This window comes from Falco peregrinus, chromosome 2 (genome assembly GCF_023634155.1).
Source record: "Falco peregrinus isolate bFalPer1 chromosome 2, bFalPer1.pri, whole genome shotgun sequence".
Taxonomy (NCBI): domain Eukaryota; kingdom Metazoa; phylum Chordata; class Aves; order Falconiformes; family Falconidae; genus Falco; species Falco peregrinus.
Window position 1 is genome coordinate 75,091,254 of NC_073722.1, and position 20,576 is coordinate 75,111,829.

At 40.0% G+C, this 20,576-nt stretch overlaps 1 protein-coding gene across 5 annotated transcripts in view; it reads right to left on the reverse strand.

Annotated features, from left to right (window-relative positions):
* Positions 1-20,576, reverse strand: part of CCSER1 (coiled-coil serine rich protein 1) — a 712,966-nt gene that overhangs the window by 525,756 nt on the left and 166,634 nt on the right. For all 5 annotated transcript variants that reach the window (XM_055795209.1, XM_055795210.1, XM_055795212.1 and 2 more), the window contains exon 5: positions 11,612-11,732. In XM_055795209.1, coding sequence (XP_055651184.1) covers positions 11,612-11,732 — 121 coding nt within the window. The remainder of the gene's footprint in view (positions 1-11,611; positions 11,733-20,576) is intronic.

Here is a 20,576-nt window from a genome sequence, read left to right on the forward strand (position 1 = left end):
AGTTGATTAATTTCTATATTTGAGCTGCAATTATGCTTTGAAATCTAATTTGTAGGAACTGAGGTTGTACTTTAATACAAACACCACAGATTTCTAAATTACAAAACAAATTATCCCCTGGTCCCTTCTCCCCTACCACCATCACTCCCCACCTCCTCTTCCGCATTTAGACAACACTACCTCTGACTGATGTTTCTGCTGCACAAAAGTACAGACCCAAATGTGCCTTAATTTTCTTGTGAGATGACAGAATACAACCACTGGCTGTGGCTCAAACAGAGCGTTAATTACAGTTTAGCCACAGCCAATGCTTTTACATACCAGAAAGTATAATTCTGTTTCTGGAGCGGTCACCTAAGACTAAGCACTTCCACTTAATTTTGAGCAAGCTTGAGTCAAAGAAGTCAAGTCTAACAGATATTTTTGCCCCGCCTTTACAAAATATAACTTCTGTATCCTTTCAAGATTTTGAACACACTAGCATACACGAAAAAGGAATAAATGGGCAGTGCTGAAGGAATAAATGGGCAGCAGTGGCACTTCTCTCTTTCTCCCCATCTGATTTAAATGGGCTTTCTCCCAAAGCTCCGAGTTCTGTGCTTTAAAAGCATGTTCCTTCAGTGAAGTCTCACAGCAACTGTAAATTCTCATTAGGCAAAACCAGGCATCAAGGTTAACACTGGGGTTTAACATTGTCTTCCCAATTGCTGCAGTATGCTACAAGAATATATTACTGAAATACAAATTTAACAATCGCTATACAACATAAATGCATATGAACTAACTTAACACAAGACTATCGTAAAAATGGCTTTTTTGAAATGATGAAAAAAGACCAGAAAGTAAGACCACAGCATTTGTTCTGAGGTTTCATTGTGCTGTCCCAAAACCAAGTTCTTCCAGCCCCTTGAACAAAGGACCTGCTAAATAAAAACATTAGATCATTAGATCTCCCTTTAGTACATGAGGTTGAGGGAGCAGTTGTGCTTATCTGAGTGGCTACGTTGGACATAAATTCAGGCTAGACAAAGATGAAGTCTCTTTTCCACAGGGAACTTTTTTTTTTTTAATCCCAGGTAAACAAGTGAGTCATTTTCCACATGCCCAAATGTAACCCTGGCTCAGGAGGACATTCTGTATGAGTGGCTTTCTACAGTCGTTCCAGCAGGCGATGGGTGTGCTTTACAGGGCTTCGGCAGCTGCCACGTAGGATAATGGAAAAAACCATAATTTTATTAGAATAACAAACCCTGTAAGTGACTAATGCTACAGTTTAGAACAGCAACTCTTCAGATGTGGATCTCCAGATAAAATAACTGATGTTCAATTGCCTAAGCCTGTTCCAGTGGCTCAGTTTCCTCGACCCTATCAACCATCTCTGCCTGCATTGCCTACAGTAACTATTTTCTTTTTAGGGAACCAGGCAGGATTTTACTTACCTAAACTACATCTCCTTTTAGATTTCCTCCAGAGGTTAAGGAGGCTTGGTGTATCATGTAATCATTCCCATTTCATCACATAATAAAAGTCTCAGCACAAAATTCAAATTCAAACAAACGTCCTATCTAGTCATAACTGTGCCTTATGGTTCATTGCTCTAATTACAATGTATATGCCAAGAATATTTTGCAATGATTACTCAAGGCCATTAGCTTAGAAGAGTTCTTGGTTGCTGAGTGTTAGGCTGCCACTTTGGGATTTAGTTGATACTGGTGGTCTGACTCATACTTCTCAGTAATGCAGAAACTTCTAGACGCTACAGCACACACAGGATAAAATTTCCGCTCTTGGACCAAGTGTATCTTAAGCACCTGTCTTTATGAATCTATCTGGGTGACAACTGGCAACTTTTCAAACACAAGCTCTAATTTAACACTGCGAGATTACTTTTCTTGATGTATTTCTTTTGGGGAAATTTCTGGACATGAAGGATGAGCAAGTCAGATGACTAAAGCTTCCACTACTGCTGAAGTGTCCAGAGGAAAACATGATGATTCACAGAGAACATAGAAAAGGATGCAGGGGAATGTGCAGATTTCAATTTAATTTAGTAATAAAAACCCTGTCTCAGGTCTGATACATAATGGGTAATCTTACTCTAAAGGACATTCTTACTAAAGTGATGGCCACAACCAGAATGACGTTATGGCATCATAAAGGTATGTAAGTTTAGGGATGTGAATGGAACAAAGTGATCTTTTATTCTTGCTTCAGGCTAAACCAGAGCCATTTTCTAAAGGCGACTGTGATTTGGTGACAATATCTTCCTTATAATGACTTCAGGTATAGTTAAAAAATTGTAGTTGTTGATGCAGTTATGCTGTCCATTGCTTGCTGCTGAAGCAGTGGAAATTTGCAGTTACAGCCATCTGGAATACATTGTCCTTAGTTTGTACAGTCCAGTGCTTTAAGTCAGCTTTGGTCATGCTCTCTGCCAATGTCAATTACAATAACTATTTTGACTCCGTTCTAGATGAATTTTCACCATTTGGAGCTCAGACACATCACTTTTCAGCAAAGATGTATTACCCCTACAGGTTTCTATTTCTTTCATTTTCTTGTATTAGTAAAGATTAACTACACCATGATACAACGCACTAGTCCTGTATTTTGAAATTACAACAATTATTTCAGCTTGGAAATGCCATAGTGTTCTTGATCTGTCATGCTCTGATTCAAAGTGACCTCATTAAGTACCTTGCTTAACCTACCATCCTTGCCTCTTTTTATGAAATATTGTTCAGTCACATCAGTAATGCTTTAAGCATAATGACTGAAATACTTATGGTCAATTGTCCACTAGAAAGCAAATCTCTTCTCAAGAGGGAAGAGGAAGCTTTCCAAACAATGACCTTATTTGCAAAGGATTGGAGCTTTCTTGGCAGAGCTATAGATAAAATCTACATAACACCTTTCCTCCATAGGACAATGACCATCATTCCTCTGCCTCCTGCATTATTCACCACCACACAGGAAAAGACAGGACTTAATATTTTCAATATTTTGTAGTTGAGTACTGCGATTACAATTACTTAGAGGCTCTCAAAAAAACAGTTTATTCAACATCTGCAACTAAAGATCAAATGAAGCTGTGGAAAACATCTTAATTCTTTGGATGCAAAGAGCTGCCTAAGATATTTAAAATACTTATGCAGATTGTTTGCCTGTCAATCTTTCTTGTAACTTGCTGGTTGCTGTGACTTAGAAGGAACAATGATGCTCTTCCCATTTTACAACCACATACAAACTTTCTTCCATATTCACTTTGCAGTGCAATTATATTTCCTTTGCACAACTATTATTTATAATTGTTTACACGAAATCATTCTCACTTCCACAGTGGCCAGACACAGAGAAAAAAATAGAAACATCCGCGTCTGGGTTATTGCTTTTCTTCAAAGCAAGGAGAAAGAGGTTACAATTTCAGCAGCCTACTCAAGAGGCAATGCCAGGTAAGAGTTTCAGGTACTTAGGGTTGGGGAATAGCAGACAATTAAAGAAGTGTAAATATTATATTTTTCCTATTTTCTGAAATGTTTGCCATTTCAGAGAAGACATGAGTACAGCAAAATAACTGATTCTCCCAATATGTGCAAAAAGCAATACAGGATGTACAAGGAGACCATGGAATTGTTTTGGCCACGAGCTACAGTTTGTTTTTTCTCCACTTTATTGCAGAGGGACAGGGAATCAGAATAATCAAAACTGAGTTTTTAATCAAATGTAACAGCTTAGTAGTGCCTTTTAAACAAAGAGTTAATTTCTTGTTTGTTACCCTGATTATGTTTTGGGTATTTATTAATTCTTTGCATAGTCATAGCTAGAATTACATATTTTTAATATGCTCTCCTTGAAAGTATAAAGATTAAAGATTTAAAAAAATCAATCAGAAAATATTTATTAAAAAAATGTTTGCTTTTTCAAAATAAAACCACCTTTGTTTCATTAAGCATAACTTAATCAATCTCGTTAGCTGCAGGGAACAATGGGGTGTGTAATTAGAAGATCCCAGATCAACACCTGGCCCTGGGCTCATGTCAAAGGCTTAATTTCAATTTTTTTTGATCATGGGTCAGTTTACATGGCAAGAGGCCTGCTGGCAACAGATGGGTCGACCTGTCTTGAAGTGGGAAAAGGATCCTCGGTCAGGAGTTAGCAGGGCTCATTGACAGAGCTTTATACTAGATTTGAAGGGGGAAGGGAATCCAATCAAGCTCATTAAGGGATGATCCTGGTGGTGGCAGGCCAGGGTAGGAGCTGAGATCAGTAGCACAGCTGAAGTGCTGTTTTCTTATGGGCAAGAATCAGGGGAAGGTCAACAAGGAAGATATCCTGGTAGGAATCTGTTACAGACCGCCCATCCAGGATGAAGAGGCAGATGAAACATTCTAGAAGCGGCTGGGAGAAGTCTCAAAATCACTAGTTCTATTCTCGTGGGGGACTTCACCAACCGGATTGTCCACTGGAAACACAACACAGCAGATAGGAAACAGTCTAGGAGGTTCCTGGACTGTGTGGAAGAGAACTGCCTGACACAGCTGGTCAGTGAGCCAGACGTCAGGGAAGGACTCAGGGGTGATCTGGACAGGCTGGAGCAATGGGCTGAGGCCAACTGTAAGAAGTTCACCAGGGAGAAGTGCTGGGTCCTGCCCTTGGGTCACAACCACCCCACACAACACTACAGGCTGGGGAGAGTGGCTGGAAAGTTGCCTGGTGGGAAAGGCCCTGGGGGTGCTGCCTGGTGGCCAGATGAACATGAGCCAGCAGTGTGTCCAGGTGGCCAAGGAGGCCAACAGCAGCCTGGCTTGTGTCAGAAACAGTGTGGCCAGCAGGGCCAGGGCAGTGATTGTCCCCCTGTACTCAGCACTGATGAGGCTGCACCTCAAATTCTGTGTCCAGTTTTGGGCTCCTCACTCCAAGAAAGACATTGGGGTGCTGGAGCGTGTCCAGAGAAGGGCAACAAAGCTGGTGAAGGGTCTGGAGCACAAGTCTTATGAGGAGCAGCTGAGGGAACCGGGGTTGTTAAGCCTAGAGAAGAGCAGACCTTGTTGCTTTCTACAGCTGCCTGAAAGGAGGTTGCAGGCAGGTGGGGGTAGGTCTCTTCTCCCAGATAACAAGCAACAGGACAGAGGAAACAGCCTCAAGTTACAGCGGGGGACATTTAGATTGGATATTAGGAAAAAAATATTCATTGAAAGGGTGGTCAAGCGTGAGAACAGGCTGCCCAGGGAGGTGGTGGAATCACCATCCCTGGAGGTATTTAAAACACATGTAGATATGGTGCTTAGGGACATGGTTTAGTGATGGACTTGGCAGTCCTGGGTTAATGGTTGGACTTGATGACCTCAAAGGTCTTTTCCAACCTAAATGATTCTGTGATTACTAAGATATATTCAGTTCATCCTATGTTTCCTCAGAAGACTTTTACATAATTTAGTTAAGCATAGGCATATCTAACATGCAAAACCCACTTTTCACTAGGGTCTAAAGTCCATCAAATATCCTACCGTACTTTGGAAACTACCTTCCCAAACACATCTACTGTGATTTCCAGCCTTTTCAGGTGGCCGCTCACAAAAGGTAGGTTATGCTCCTCACCAGTAATTCCTGCACCTGTCCTGTCCATTGAGGGACAGGCAGCACTCATGACTGGTTTCCACAGGTGTGAGAAGGAGACAGCACATCAAAATTTCCTATCATGTGAGACACATTAACATGTCTTAGACAACCTTAAATCTACACAGAGAAAGAGCCACACACCCACCAGCAAAGGACCATAAAGTAGGGGAGCTGCAGGGTGCTGCAAGGAGCACAAGCAGCAGGGAGGAAGGACAGCTGTGCTCCTGAGGGGCGCTGGGAGCAGACATGGTGCAATGAAGCAGAAGCAGCAGCCCATGGAGGGGACAAGTGAGACCTGGAACCACGTACGCACGCCCCACCGTTCTGGCCTGCATCCTCAGGAGATTCAGGCCTGGCTGGTTTCCTGAGGAGAACCTCCAGTACTCATGGCAATTCTGGGAACGTTATTTGACCCTCACAGAAACATTTGATTCCTACCAGTCCAGGAAGTGATTTTAATGGTGCATTTGACCACTGACAGCATAATCATATTGCTTATATTTACTCAAAGAACCTGCTTTAAAGAAATGGATATAAATTCTACCTTGTCTACATCTTACCTATCACTACAATGTTATGGTGGAAAGTATACTGTAATTCAGTTGATGGGTCTTTTGTTTTTCATCTGAGCTGGAATCACAGCTTTCAAAGCAATGTCATTCCAGAGCGCCACTGGGCATCCCTATACTCTCCGTATTACCCAGTGACACATGCTTACATAGTGCATCATCCCAATTATCCAGGAAACTGAAACAGCTCAATCATCTTTTATCAGGTTGTCCAAACAAGTCTGAAAAGCATTCATTTTTCACATTGCTGAAACATGCCTTACTGAATGGACTGTCAAAGCCGACACAAATCTTGCAGTGGGGTACCACCACCTACCAACCTGGCTGCATTAGAGAGCACACTTTGTGTCACCATGTAGGAGGCACCAAAAGTTATAGAGGTAAAACAACACTGTTGCTCTGAGGGAAAAAATGTCTTTGCTGAGATTTACCGAAATACCAAAAAAGATTAGATGGAGAGAGAGAAAAAGGAAAAGAAAAGCTGCAACTGAAATCAGTGAAAAGTAATATATAATCAGCTTGGTTTGAACACTTGTTGAAAGGAATTAGGCAAGGCTGCAAGAGCCAAAAAGGAATACCAGTGTCTTCAGATATAACTATTACTTTTTTTACAACTTGAAGATCTCAGAGAGAAAACAGCTCCCAGATTTTGGAATATACTTACTGCAGGTAGCAAATATAAGATATATATGCACCAAAACCTTCCTAGATATCAGAGTAATCTGTAGTAAGCAGTGCAGTACAGAATGTCATCAAAGCTATAATTCTCCCACATACCACCCTGTTTTCCATCAGTAAGCACCCACCTATTCACTGTGACTCCAAGGAACCTTCTCATGTATTTGAAGTTGAACTCATGCATATGAATTTTGCTCAGGTAAGTACAGTAGCAAGGTACAAGTTGTCACAGACAGAATATTGAAAAGACTCGCTACATCGGCCCATTCACGTAATTACCAGAAGAAAAATCTTGATTTCGTTTTTAAGAGTCTGAACTGCCAAATGCACTGTAGCATTTAGAATCATAGAATAGAATCACACAATAGTGTCGGTTGGAAGGGACCTTTAAAGATCACCTAGTACAATCCCCCTGCAATGAGCAGGGACATCTTCAGCTAGATCAGGTTGCTCAGAGACCCTCGAACCTGACCCTGAATGTCTCCAGGGATGGGGCATCTGCCACCTCCCTGGGTAACATGTTCCAGTGTTTCATCATCCTCATCACAAACAATTTCTTCCTTATATCTAAGTCTGAACCTACCCTCTTTTAGTTTAAAACCATTACTCCTTTTCCTACTATTTTCCTAGGATCTTCATCTGGAAATGTCCCCTAAAGATCAGGAAAATATTCCTGACATGGAAAACAGTTGGCAAATTAGTGTCTGCCTCACAACATAAGATCTGTAGCTCTAAAAACAATTTAACAGCAAGTACCTTAAAAAAAAAAAAAATCAAAACCGCAGACATGACAGCAGTTGAAGTACAAATGCACAAACCAGCTTTAAATTGGTCAGCTCAGAGGGCTACACGTTGTCACCACAACCCTGACCTGCAGGGCTGTCATATCCAAAGACACCAATCAAACAAAGTACATAAGCACCTGTTCAACTTTAAATCCCGTAAATTAAAAATGATGAGCCTAAAATTCACTGTACTTTTTTCAGGCACTAGTAGCACATGAATGGGTTCCTGTGTTGACACAAGAACAGCACACAGCAGCATTGTTTGCTCAGACATGTGTGTCTGAGAAACTTCTTTTTCCACACAGCCCCTGGCAGCGTGAGTTTTCAGTTGACAGCTTGGCCAGAAGCTGTTTTTAAGTTGTTTTTAAGCATAACATCCAGTTCTCTGGGCCATGCCTCCTTTCCCATGTTTTCTTGTAAAAACTTGAAATGGAAGGGAGGATTCCTCACGTCATTGCTTCATCCTGGCAGCTGATTTATTTATATTTGAATTCAGATACGAAGGACTAAGATTAGGACTATGCAAACAGAATACACTGTTCAAAATGTTTGAATTGTTTTAGCATCCAGGCACCTTCGAGAGCAACTGACTGATTTATCACTACAGCAACACAAAGAGGCCTTGATAACTTGAATTCTCAAGAGAGCATCAGGTTTTTAAGTCTTGCATTTCTACAAAAGAGAATAAAGATAATGCAACGTCCTAGACAAAGTACAGGGCCTGGAGGACAACGTCAGGAAGAGCTCACATTTCCCGGTTTTTGTCCTGACCTCACACTGACATTCAGACTATGTGTTTCTCTGTATCACAACCTGTTACGGAGTAGAAGGACAAAAACTGCAAAGGGGTGCTCTTTCTCTTGCCAGCTGAGCCCTGAAAGCGTGCAGAAACCAGGAACTCTCAAGCGGTGTTCACGTATTAAAAATGGAGACATCCCCCTGTTCCATAATGCATATTCACAGAAGAGCAGTGAACCCCTTTTGTACCCTACCAGCCTTCAAGGCAATGCAGAACAATAGCCGAAGCACCTGGCAAGGATTTAATCTTCCTTCTGCAGGTGCTACAGCTTCACCAAACAGGTTCCTTCATGCTTCTCATGACAGGGATGAGGAAGAGGTAGGAGGTGGAGAAATTGGGAGTGGAGTTGCGCTTGGGAAGAAGGAAGGGGTGGGGAGCAGGTGTTTTTTAAGTTTTAGGTTTAGTTCTCATTGTCTTACTCTGATCTGAATGGTAATAAACTAAACTAATTTCCCCAAGTCAAGGCGGTTTTGCCCATGATGGTAATTGCTGAGTGATCTCTCCCTGCCCTTATCTCAACCTACGAGCATTTTGTTACATTTTCTGTCCCCTGTCCAGCTGAGATGGGGAGTGACAAAGCAGCTTTGGTGGGCGTCTGGTGTCCAGCCAGGGTCAAATCACCACAGCACTAAACAGTTTCCAAGACAAAATAACTTCAATAGTCAAATATTACACAATTCACATTAAAGGCTTTTTTTCTCTGCTCAGGCTTCGCAGATTCTTGTGTCCTGAAAGTCTTGGATATAATTCCACTGTGCTTTACAATATATATTTTTTCTGTTACTTTTAACTGTTTAACATCATCTTATCATTAATATGTATTTTATCTGTTTTGGATTACACACTGCTTCCTAATGTGTTTTTAGAAAGCATTAGTTATTCTAAACATACTCCATTCAAGGCCCTGATGGCAGCAACTTCTCTTTACAAGATCTCAATGCCTGGCCACTGCTCAGCCCTCCAAGATGCACAGAAATTCAGGACACACAAGTCAAAACCATTCAGGTAAACAAAGATAAGCATAAAAATCAAAGCATCAATGTTATTTCCCATGAAGATAATTACAAATACCCATAATTATAATTCACCTGTGTAGATTAGCCCATACGTGGATTTTGCACTCAAGTCAAAGGAATTCAACATGTGCCCAGGGTTCCTCTTGCTTGCTGTTTATATTGGAGACAGAGGACACTGGGATATTTAGACACCAGAATTGGGATCTGTTTTTCTTCCATTAAAAATGGATATGGGGAAAATGATCTACATGTAGAAAGCACAGGGTGAAATGAGGGAAGTGAAAGGTATGCTAATGTTTCACAACGCTTGAGGTTTCCTTGAAGCCATATGCTTTCACCTCCCCTACGATTCCTTTGAAGGTTTCTACAGTATTTCCTGAGTTCCCATTCTAACAGCACGCAACGGTTTTCCAGCAAGATGACTCCGTTTCATTTCCAATATACTTGTAAGAAATGTTGGTTTGAAGATACTGATGCAACAGTACTGTTTCATGTGAAGAAGTTCAGGTACATTTATCTGTTTAAGCACAAGCTTGTTTCTTTTGGAAAGAATTCCAGAGCCATAAGTCATATTTTTAGACATGAGAATTGGAAGAGTAGCAGAGGTTAGAGCATGTTTCTGAGACTTTTGGGTGTGGTAAGACAAGCACGATTTAAGTGTATGTGCTTAGAAGATATCACTACTCAGGTTGTAAAGAAAAAAAATAAAAAAACCAAGCACACCAGGGAGCAGATTAATATACTTGCTATTACCAATAAGGTGAAGGAAAAAAAAATATCTAGGAGGCAGCATCATTCAGCTTTCAAGCACATGCTATACAGATACAGGAGTTTCCTTACTTCGAATTCATACGGCATTACGAAATGCTGGAACTGCTGATAGTAGAGAAAAACCCAAATCAAACAATAGTGCAGGCTTGCCTTTTAGTGGAGAAAAGGAAAAGATGTCCTATACCATTTGAACTAACCACAAAAATTATTCTGGATTTCAACACAGTATTTCGCAGACCATTGCCTTTCCAATCCCTTAGTATTCAGACAACCATATGACTGAAACACTAAAACAAATAGATGCTACCAGTATTTCAAACATTAAGTGATTGTAATAATACCTAGATGATAGGCAATATACTGTGTTAAATTTTCATTACAGGTAGACTGGATGGAATTGGTTTATCACTAGACTGAAAAATGCCAGTCAGGTACAGACTTAAGCCATAGGTCTGTACCAAGATCACATCCCATCCAATTTTATCTAATCCACAAGTGGTGTTTCTGGGATTTTTTGCAGGGGTGGGGGGATGTTTTAATTTTCTTACAGTAACAGGCATACAAGCTCGGACTTTATAGACAAGTTCAAAGCTGAATTTGTATACACCCAGCAAAGCAGAAAAATAAATGTAAATGGTAAGGACCAATAATGATGTCGTATTAATCCACTGTCATGTTTTTAATTACCGTCCACACCTTACAATGCACAGACCCCAAGTTTGTGTTGTGATAAAGCATTACTGTTATGCTTGCTTTCTTTTCATGAAAAAAAATGTTCTCTTCATTCTCCAAGGACTCAATTGTTAAGCAATACCAAGTAGGATGGTGGTTTCAAGACAAATGGTACTGCACATGCTGTGATTATGGTTCTCATCTAATGCAAGACATCAAATTACAGTCTCTTTAATTAAATAGAATTTCCTTGGAAGACCACTACCACATTTCCAAAGATGCCATCATATCTCATACCACAGCAGTAAAACAGTCACTGAAAAATACTGAAATATCTAAGATGAGCAGAGCATTTAGGAATTGTATTCTTTCTAAACATCAGCTACTGACTAGAAAAATGGTGCAAGAATGAAAGGACTATTTGAAGAAAAAGAATCGCTTTACTAAGCCTGTTAAAAAGTCAATTTCTCAGAGCATAAATGCCCATTCCCTCTAAATACCTCATTACCAAAAGCCTTGGAAAAAAAAGGTAGGCTAATGAACAAAAGCAGCAGCCTAGCCTCAGGCCAATTCCTGCTTTTGGAAATGCCTGTGTAACCACTGATGAAACAGAAAGTAGGCATATGTGCATGTCCACCAGAAAGAATCTGGCCTGGTGTCTGAATTACACTTGTAAAAGATCTTGTTATTTGAATAACTCACTGTTTAGACAGATCAGGCATTATTGGCTGTTCTTTTTTCCTTGCATCCACTGTCGGCTCTACAGGGGTAAGTACTACAGCAGCACATGAGACTATTGACTGGTATGAGTCTTCCCGGCAAACTGTAAAGATAAAAAAAAAATAAATAATCTCAGTGTTAAAGGGTGAACTCAGTTTGTATTTTAAATATTTAAAGGAAAAAAAAATATAATCAATTCATACTGTGATAAACAAAAATGCAAACAATTAATCAGACTACACTGTGGTTACCTGCAATGAAAACCTAATTGTTTTTCATGTTTCCTAAAGTGCTTGCTTGGCACTTTTTTTTCCCCCCCCAACAGACTGACACCCCCATCATCATTTACTGTGTTTTACCTAGCACAAGATCAGATGTCAGTCTGCTCTAGCTCATTGGTGCATCTGCATCCTGAAAGGACTCATATTGCAATAAATGACATCAGAATATGACGCACTTGTTTCTCCTTTTTCATCACAAAACTGAAATGACTGGAAATCATGGAAATTTTCAGACAAACCTCCCAAATAAAAAAATTCAGTCTTTGTAAGAACACAGATGTGAGAAAATCTGATTAGTGATTTTTTTTTTTTTTTCTTTAACTGTTACCTCCCACTTTAATACAAAAAGGCCAGACCCAAAAGTTCCAGGAGTGGCATCTGATATATTGATCCATGCTTTTCATTAATACAAATTACCTATGTATTACTGTGCTGGATGATATGACTTAGACAACACTTAGAGCTAGAGGAATGATCATGTATTTCAGCTGAGCATCTGGCTCAATTAGCACTAGTAAATGAATACCCAAAAGTTCCTGACCTCCAAACAGGCAACTGTATTTGTTAAAAGTTATACATATTCTAAATTCTTCTACTGATTTTGAAGACACAGATTTATTTCCTTTACAGCAAGGTGCACCTTTATGAGCCAAATAAAAGCTGGAATTAAGAGATAGCTGTATTGAACACAGCACAGCAGCTTCCTATATTATACATTTATGGTAAAATGTATCATATATAAACAAGAATATATGTGATGACTTATCTTTTAAGCAGTAAGACACATGGTATTTTATAAGTAAACCATACATAACTGTTTTCATAGAGTGTACACGTGCACATACTCAGTCAGTAACACAGCCTGTAAAACAGGGATGACCACGACAAATTCTCAGCAATTCAAAACCAGAAAGAACCTATTTTACAAGTACATACATGTACGCAAGATTATGACAGCTGGGAACACTGAACTGTGGCATTTATCTATCACTGGAAAACTTGTTTGTGAGGACTTTCCTAACTTCCATTCTCCACAGTCACATGCCTCCGTGCTGCCCACAGGCAATGCACCTGTTGCAGAGCCTATGCTCCTCTTACAAGAGGAGCAAAGCTGAAGTAGAACTCCATCCGTATCGCCTTGATTGGCTCAAGAACAACTAACTGTGGTGGTTTACCCTAAGCACTCCAATTACATTTCAGCGTGGATTCTGCACACATCAACAAGATACACTGCACGCCCAACAAACGCGCTGGAGCGGTAACTGGTGCTTTAAAACAGCTATAGAGTGGGTGTTAAGGAACAGGTCAGAGGACGCCTGTATGTTTCTACAAAGGTCAGAAAAGTGCAAAGGTATTTTTGTTTTCAGAGGAATTCTGAGCAGTTCAGTAAGCAGCAAAAATGGCTGGAGCACTAGCAGATTCTGGCAGGAAGAAAATCTTCCTGTGGAGTACACGTAATTAAGTTTATTGCATTTTAAGTTCTCCAGCATTGCTCATGCTTGTATTTTTAAATATTAACGTGCACACTGTGTTAAGACACATAAGATGGCCAATACTGAAACCTTACCTTTATTTTTCTTTGGAACCAGTGCTACTCAAGATCTTTGTCACTACCACAGACACCCATCTCCAAAACATGGTCATACCCTAAGAGAACTTGCTATATTGCCTACAGTTATACAAGTAGGATACACATTTTAGCTTCATGCATAACAAATTAAGGAGGGAATTAATGCAAAATACATTGAACTAAAGACATTGCATAAGAAAAAAAAAGTGATTTTTGTCCTACTGTATTATGTGCAACCAGCAGACCATCAACTACCAAGGTGCCATTTGGTGGGCACCAATGTACAAAATAGCATCTTCTCATTACAACCAGCGACTGAATATGTGCAAATAAGAACATTTATGTCTATTTGACTCTTGATTTACAGTCAAAGAATTGTAAAAAGACAGGTTTGTCAAAGGGCAATACTGTTATTCAGTGCCTGAATTTTAAACCGAAATGCTGATAAAAATGCGTGAGTAAAGGATGAAGCAAATACATTTTTCTTTAAAAGACCTGTGGTAACCCTTGAATAACTAGTTATTACTTTAGAACTTGTAAAAGGTCTGGTGTCTATGGAAGCATCACAGGGCAGGATCATCCCTAGATCAGCCACTGTCCATCAGAGCAGTTACAAAGAAAGTTAAAAAACAGGAAATCACAAGCAACAAAGAAGACACTGCTAGTCTCCTACCCTTTACAGAAATTCCACGAATTAATAAAACTGTGAAACTGCTTTTGTTTAATAATTAATGCTATATAGGCATTGTATAACCCCCTAATTTACAGCTGAAGACAAACCCAGTAGTCATCCAGTGACCTGAGCTCACGGAATTTATTATCCTCCCATTCTAGACAGTGATACTGTCTGGCCTGGCTTTTGAAAACCACTACAATTCCTCCTTTTTATCTCATCTCTGTGCATGCAGTCAAAAGTCATTATGGGACACTATAATTAACTAAAATGTCATGAAACAGCAACAACACAGTAGCAAGTAATTTTCACCTATTGAAGTATATTCTTTTATTATCTGTTCATAACTTTCATTAAAATAATGAGAATGTGCTTGAATGTGGACTCTTAACTTTAGCAATGATGGGCACGGGCACTGTTTCACTTAAGGAGAATGTTTTCATTTCACTCTTCAGACTTCTCTTAGGTGTACCTTCTCTTCTGCACCTTCATTTTTAACATACAAGTGGCTTACATTACCCCCAAAAAAGCCCATTACCGATGTATACATATGGCACCCTTCGTGAATCCAAATCTGTTAGATCCTCGAAACACCAAACAGTTACACTAAGGGATTACCCCTTTTAACTTTAAGTCCTCTCATGTGTCCAACTTGCACTTTAACAAGCAGCAAGAATTTTACAAATTCAGCCTTACCACATGAATTGGTAAGGAAAACAGAGAAAAGCAGAATTTTCAGTAATCTAATTTGGTGTTTGAAAAAGCCAATGTAAACAGCTGCCCCAGCCAATTACATTATTCCTGACGTGAGTGTGCAAGTTAATCCCATGCTCACCACCTTAAGGGCCCAGCCATTCAGCCAGTTTCCAACCCACCTCACTCTGCTCATCCAGCACATACATCAACGGTTTGTCTGTGAGGATCTTACGGGAAACAGTGTCAAAAGCCTTACTGAAGTCATGCCATACAACATCCACTGCTCCAATAAAGAAACCAATAAAGAAAATTTTCCCATCTATCTGCTACATGTTTACAATGGCACACAAACATTAAGTACATGTTGTAGGTAGAAGTTCATTATCACACTTGCTGTTGCATACCTCCACAAGTGTGGAAAAAACTCCAAAAGCATCAGCATCAAGGGAAACAATCAGCTAATTTTATACTACATGTAGCAAATTCTTTAAGTTCTAATAGTATCTCAGAATGTGTTATGCATGGAATACCTTCTGAAAAGAATGTGTAATTTGCAGTGAGGTGGTATTTTTCAGTACCATTACATCTCCTTTATTCACAACTCAACCATTACATGAACTAGCTAATCAATGTAGTGAAATAATACAATTGGAGGAACATCTTTGCTATGTATTAATATTAAAGAAACATGTTCTTATTGAAATAAGAGACTACACATACCAACTACAATTCATATAAAGGATAACTCTACAGAAAGATAAAACAGTCTAACTTCATATAATACTATTATAAAAAAAACTGTACTGCTTTTCAAGTTGTACAATTTCTCCCCAGATTCTTCAGTTTCTACTTTGATGATGCATAGTTTGTTTTCTTACACTGCCAAGTGTTTTAAAAATACCCTATATATTTATCACTAGGAGTGCTGGCTTGGACTTACCCTAGTTCATTACAAGCAGCCCCAGAACAGATCTCTATAGCTAGAGAAGAAAAACATTAGCTTTAGTTTTCTTTGCTGTTTCTTACAAGAACAATGAGAGTGACTAATTAAACAGTTTTATTCTACTTTGAACCAACCAGTGAAAAAAATTTAATTCCCTAAATAATAGGACAGTAGGAAGCCTTCAGCAGCTACTGAATAGAATGTATCTCTCTGGAGAATAAAAAGATTTTTAAGCTCTAGGGCTGTCATTTACAGCATCTATTTCAGTGTTAATTGTACACATTTTTCCCTTTTTTCGGTTTGTGGGTTTGTTTGTGTTTTTTTTTTTTAATAGAAAAGAAAGAAAATCTAGTTATCACCACTCACTATTAAAATAAAAACCTCCCTTGACACAAGATGCAAATGATGGTTAGATGAAATTAGCAGCAAGTACTACCTGCTTAGAGAAAACAGAAGGGAAATGTTCATATGCAGTGTGCAATGAAGCATAAGGGATTCATGACAGAGGAAGACAAAAACAGTGAAGTATTTCTGGATTTCAAAAAGCTGAGCACTTACTCGGTGTACAATTATAAGTACTTACACTTGTGCTTATAAAGTTTAAAATAAACAACTCCCATTCTTCAAGAAACACACCAAGTCTGGAAACAACTACTGTTTTATACCAAAAAACCTTCTGCTTTGGTAAAAAATGAGGCAGCCAGCCAGGAGCATGGAAGATGCTAAGTACTTTCCCCTGAAATATCTTCCAGCTGCCACCGCAGGAGGCAGGGGACTGAAGCATGGCAGGGAGCAATGTCCAGATCCCTAGCAGCCAATTACATATTCCTTTTACTAATGAAGGCCAGCAGATATGTTTTAATTACTCCAGAGCACCAATTCTCAGTGCAGGCATTTACATTTTGGCACACTGTTTCCTAAAGGTGGCTCTGCCATGAGCAGGCACCCTGAGGTGCTCTTGAGCAAAGGACAAGGAAGAGCTGCAAGATATGCAAGCCATATGCAGGTTCTTCGAGAAAAGCAGCACAGGACAAAGAACTGTTACACGAGGACAGAGAGTTTTTGCTTAAAAAAACCCCAATCCACAATGCAAAAGCCAACCAACCAACCAAAAAGGAATAGAGGATCTACTGTAAATTCCTTTAGTAAATTGGTCTAGTTTTGAGGACAAGAGCTGAGGAAATAGAAATAACCACTCCAAACGTGCAATTCAAGCTATTTACAGGAAGCCTGCTGACACTAGAAATAGTTTACAAGAGAGGATCTTGAAATCTAGTCATTAATTCTGTCATGTGCAGCAGGAACAGTGGTTAATCGCTGTGCTAACCTCTTCCTCACAGCATCGGCACGTCCTCCAATATTCTTGGTCCATTCGGTGTGCTCAGACAAGAATCACTGTTCAGACCTGTCCATCAACCCCAAACATCACCTGCATGAAACACTTCAGCAAAACCAAGTGTATGATTTCAGTTCCACACCCTCTTTCTCAGCCCCAGAAATACAAAGTCTTTAAATACTTTGTTATTAAACCCTAAAGCCCAAGCAGACTTTGAGGCTCTTTAAAACAGAACCTCAAGGTACTCTGCATGAAAGCCAATTTTGCCCATCCACTTAAAAAAACCCCACCATCCTAATATTAAAAAGTAATAAAAAAAGTGCTTTTGATTCCAGACTTGATGATAGTCTTTGGGGAAAAAAGAAAACTAAATGGATCTCTATTTTATTATTAGTTCAACAGTTATTCCAGGGCCTCTTGTCCCTTAAAACCAGCTACGTTTCACAATATTGGTCAAATGAATACTTAAGAGAATGAGACTATACGAACGCTCACAGTCCCCAAAGGGTTTGCTGTAATAATTCTGCAATAAAACCACAGGCCCAATTCTTAAACACAGCATAGTCACAATCAGAAATTTTGTAACAGCAACAATTACAGGCCCATTATGGGCAAAATGAATTACTTTCTATCGGGTTCTTCTGTTTCCTAGCTCTTCTGTAGTATTCAGGAAGAGCAGCACACACATATCTGCTTTGTGCCACCCACACCGGTACCCAGTGGGGAAGGGGACATAACCCGGCGTTAGGCAGGAGCCAGGGAATCCTTCTAACACACCAGCAGCTCTGCACCCTCGCTTTTGTATCCTAAGCCCGTTTGCTGTCACAAGCCACTGCGATAATATGGTAATAGCAACGCATGAAATTTGCACCTACTGACTCGTACTCTATGTATAATAAATCAAACTGGTAAGAAGCAGCATTCGCTGCTTACTTAATGTTAATGCTTGATGGAATGCTGCCGGTAGCATTGATACTGAATGGAAGGGTATGCCCTGATCACCTAAGGACCCTACAGACACAGCAAATGATGGAAACACTGACTGTTAAAATAATCACCTAGATAACGCTGACACTGGTGGCCCAGTTCTTGCACATTTTGACAGAACAACTGTACTTTGCTCTCTCGCAAGGACAGGGCAGCGCCTTAAATCCTGCTCAGTCTTCTCAAGCAGCCTCTCCGGTTCACGACGACTCGCAGACTTGCTTTGTTGTGTCTGTATTTGCTAATCCCTCATGGATTTTATGAATTTGTTCGGTTACTTTCATCCTTGTGCAAACTTGTAGCATCTGCAACTCCTGTGGAGTTTCAAAGCTGAGCTATAGGTTACATGAAGAAATACTCCTATTAGTGCACTTTAAACTTGCCACCGGCTAGTTTCATTTGACTCCCCCAATTTTAGTACTGGAAAAGACAATGCACAATTCCCCCTTCACTTTCCACTCACAGTTTTACAGACTTCTTTTGAATGCTTTGCCAGTCATGTTTTTTACAGGCTGCAGAATCTGCCTTTGCTCCTGTATGAAACCTCTTTCCTTTCTCTGGCCACCCTGCTAACCTCTCCACAAACAACTGCTCCTTGTTGCAATTCCTGCAATGATGGATCACTGTAGCAATACCAGGGGAAACTATAACTGCAATCACAGAAAGTTTTTCAGCTCTAACTACTGTACATCTAAAATAATCTAAGTATAACTATTTACGCTTCAGACTGCTTCTAAAATACTTCTTATTCACAGTGAACTACTGAAAGCAAATACTGTTCCAAGCAGCCTGCACAGGATTTGAAAAAACAACTTTTTAAAATAAATGCATATTCCATACCCAGTAGTAGGCTTTGCTTCTCAATATCAAAAAAACATCTTTTTAGTGTTAACATTAGGACTTTCAAAATAACAACTGACTTTCATTAGCTTTTGGCAACGCTGTTGGTCAGGATGATGTCACAGGCTTGTATTTTTAGCACTGTAGGGCTGTAACTTGTTTTGTGATGTGGATGTGAATAAAAAACACATGCATGACGGAAAGGTTACGATGACAGACTAATGATCTGAGCCCCAGTAATCACGTCTAATTCTGCCAAACTGCAGGAAGCGTCATAACTGAATGGCACGAATACCCATTAGAATAAAAAGTGCAGGTTTAGTCATTTGGTCTAGGAGGCACAGTAATAATCACCATGATGCCCATATAAGTGCAGCAAGTTTAATCACGGAGGCTTTGAAGATAACTGGTGAAATTAACTTAGCACAGAAAACACCCACGGTAGGTTCACGGGGCAGAGGAGGCTCACCCAGACCTCCCCTACCAGCACCGCATCTGCCGTCCTTGGCTTGTACGCAAGCCTGAGCTCTCAGACCCCTGGGTCCTCCTGGCTTACCAATAAAGCCATAACGTGCAAGGCTGCCAGCAGGAGCACTCACCAGGCAGCAATAAAGAAAAACACCACAGTCCCGGGTGATGGAATAAAACAGAACAGCCAAAACCTCCACTTTTCCAGTGAGAATGCAAAAGGTGTTACTGAAAGTGCTGATTTCAGATGGCAGCATAAAGCCACCCCCTGGTAAGAGCCACAAGGCACCAGAAAGTGGGGAACACTCATCCCTCCTCCGAAAGGACACAGAGGAAATCCCAGCAGGGATTTCACCAGCCACAAGAGCTGGGTGCCTCCAAATTAGCTTTTCAGCCAATGGAAAAACAATTCTTTTAGCTCTGGTTTTGATCATGTTTGGGTTTCTATTTAAGCTGTGTGATGTCTTCAAGAAAAGGAGAGAAATGGGAGCAACTGTGACACTGGCATTTTAAAAGGAGAAATATAAGAAGAGCTGCAGGGCATTTCTGTAGGCACAATACATGACCCTGAAGGAATGACTACTCTAACAACAATATCCTCAACTGTTACCGCAAGTAAAACTGTCAAAACTCAACAGCAAGCGTTTTCACAAACATAGTCTCCTGGCTTCAACTATTATTCTTGGTCTAGCTGAAATAAAGACTGGCAGGCAAGCAAGATTAATTTATTATTGTTTATATTGAATGGCTGTAGTCACAAGAAATTAATTTAAACAATTAATACACAGATAAGCCTCCAAAAGCATATTTTCCCAAGAGAAATTATTAAATAAAATCACAATGTCAGCTCTCCCTGCATTTTCTAACAACAAAAGCTCGCCAGGAAAATTATGGGAGGTATTTTTGTTTTGCAAGAGTATGAGGCTGTTCAGCTTTCTATTATAAATGTATTGGCACCTGCTAGCAGGAACACAAGGTACAGCTGCCAGTAAGAGCTGTATGTCTTCTCAGTTGCAGAATGACAGCCTTTGTCAACCTCAGTGACAAGAAACCCAGTGAGCAGTACCTGCAGCAGCACATTTGTCATAACTATTCCTGACTCATACCTTCTTTCACGAAGTCACTCATATACCATGTATTAGAAATTCACACCAGA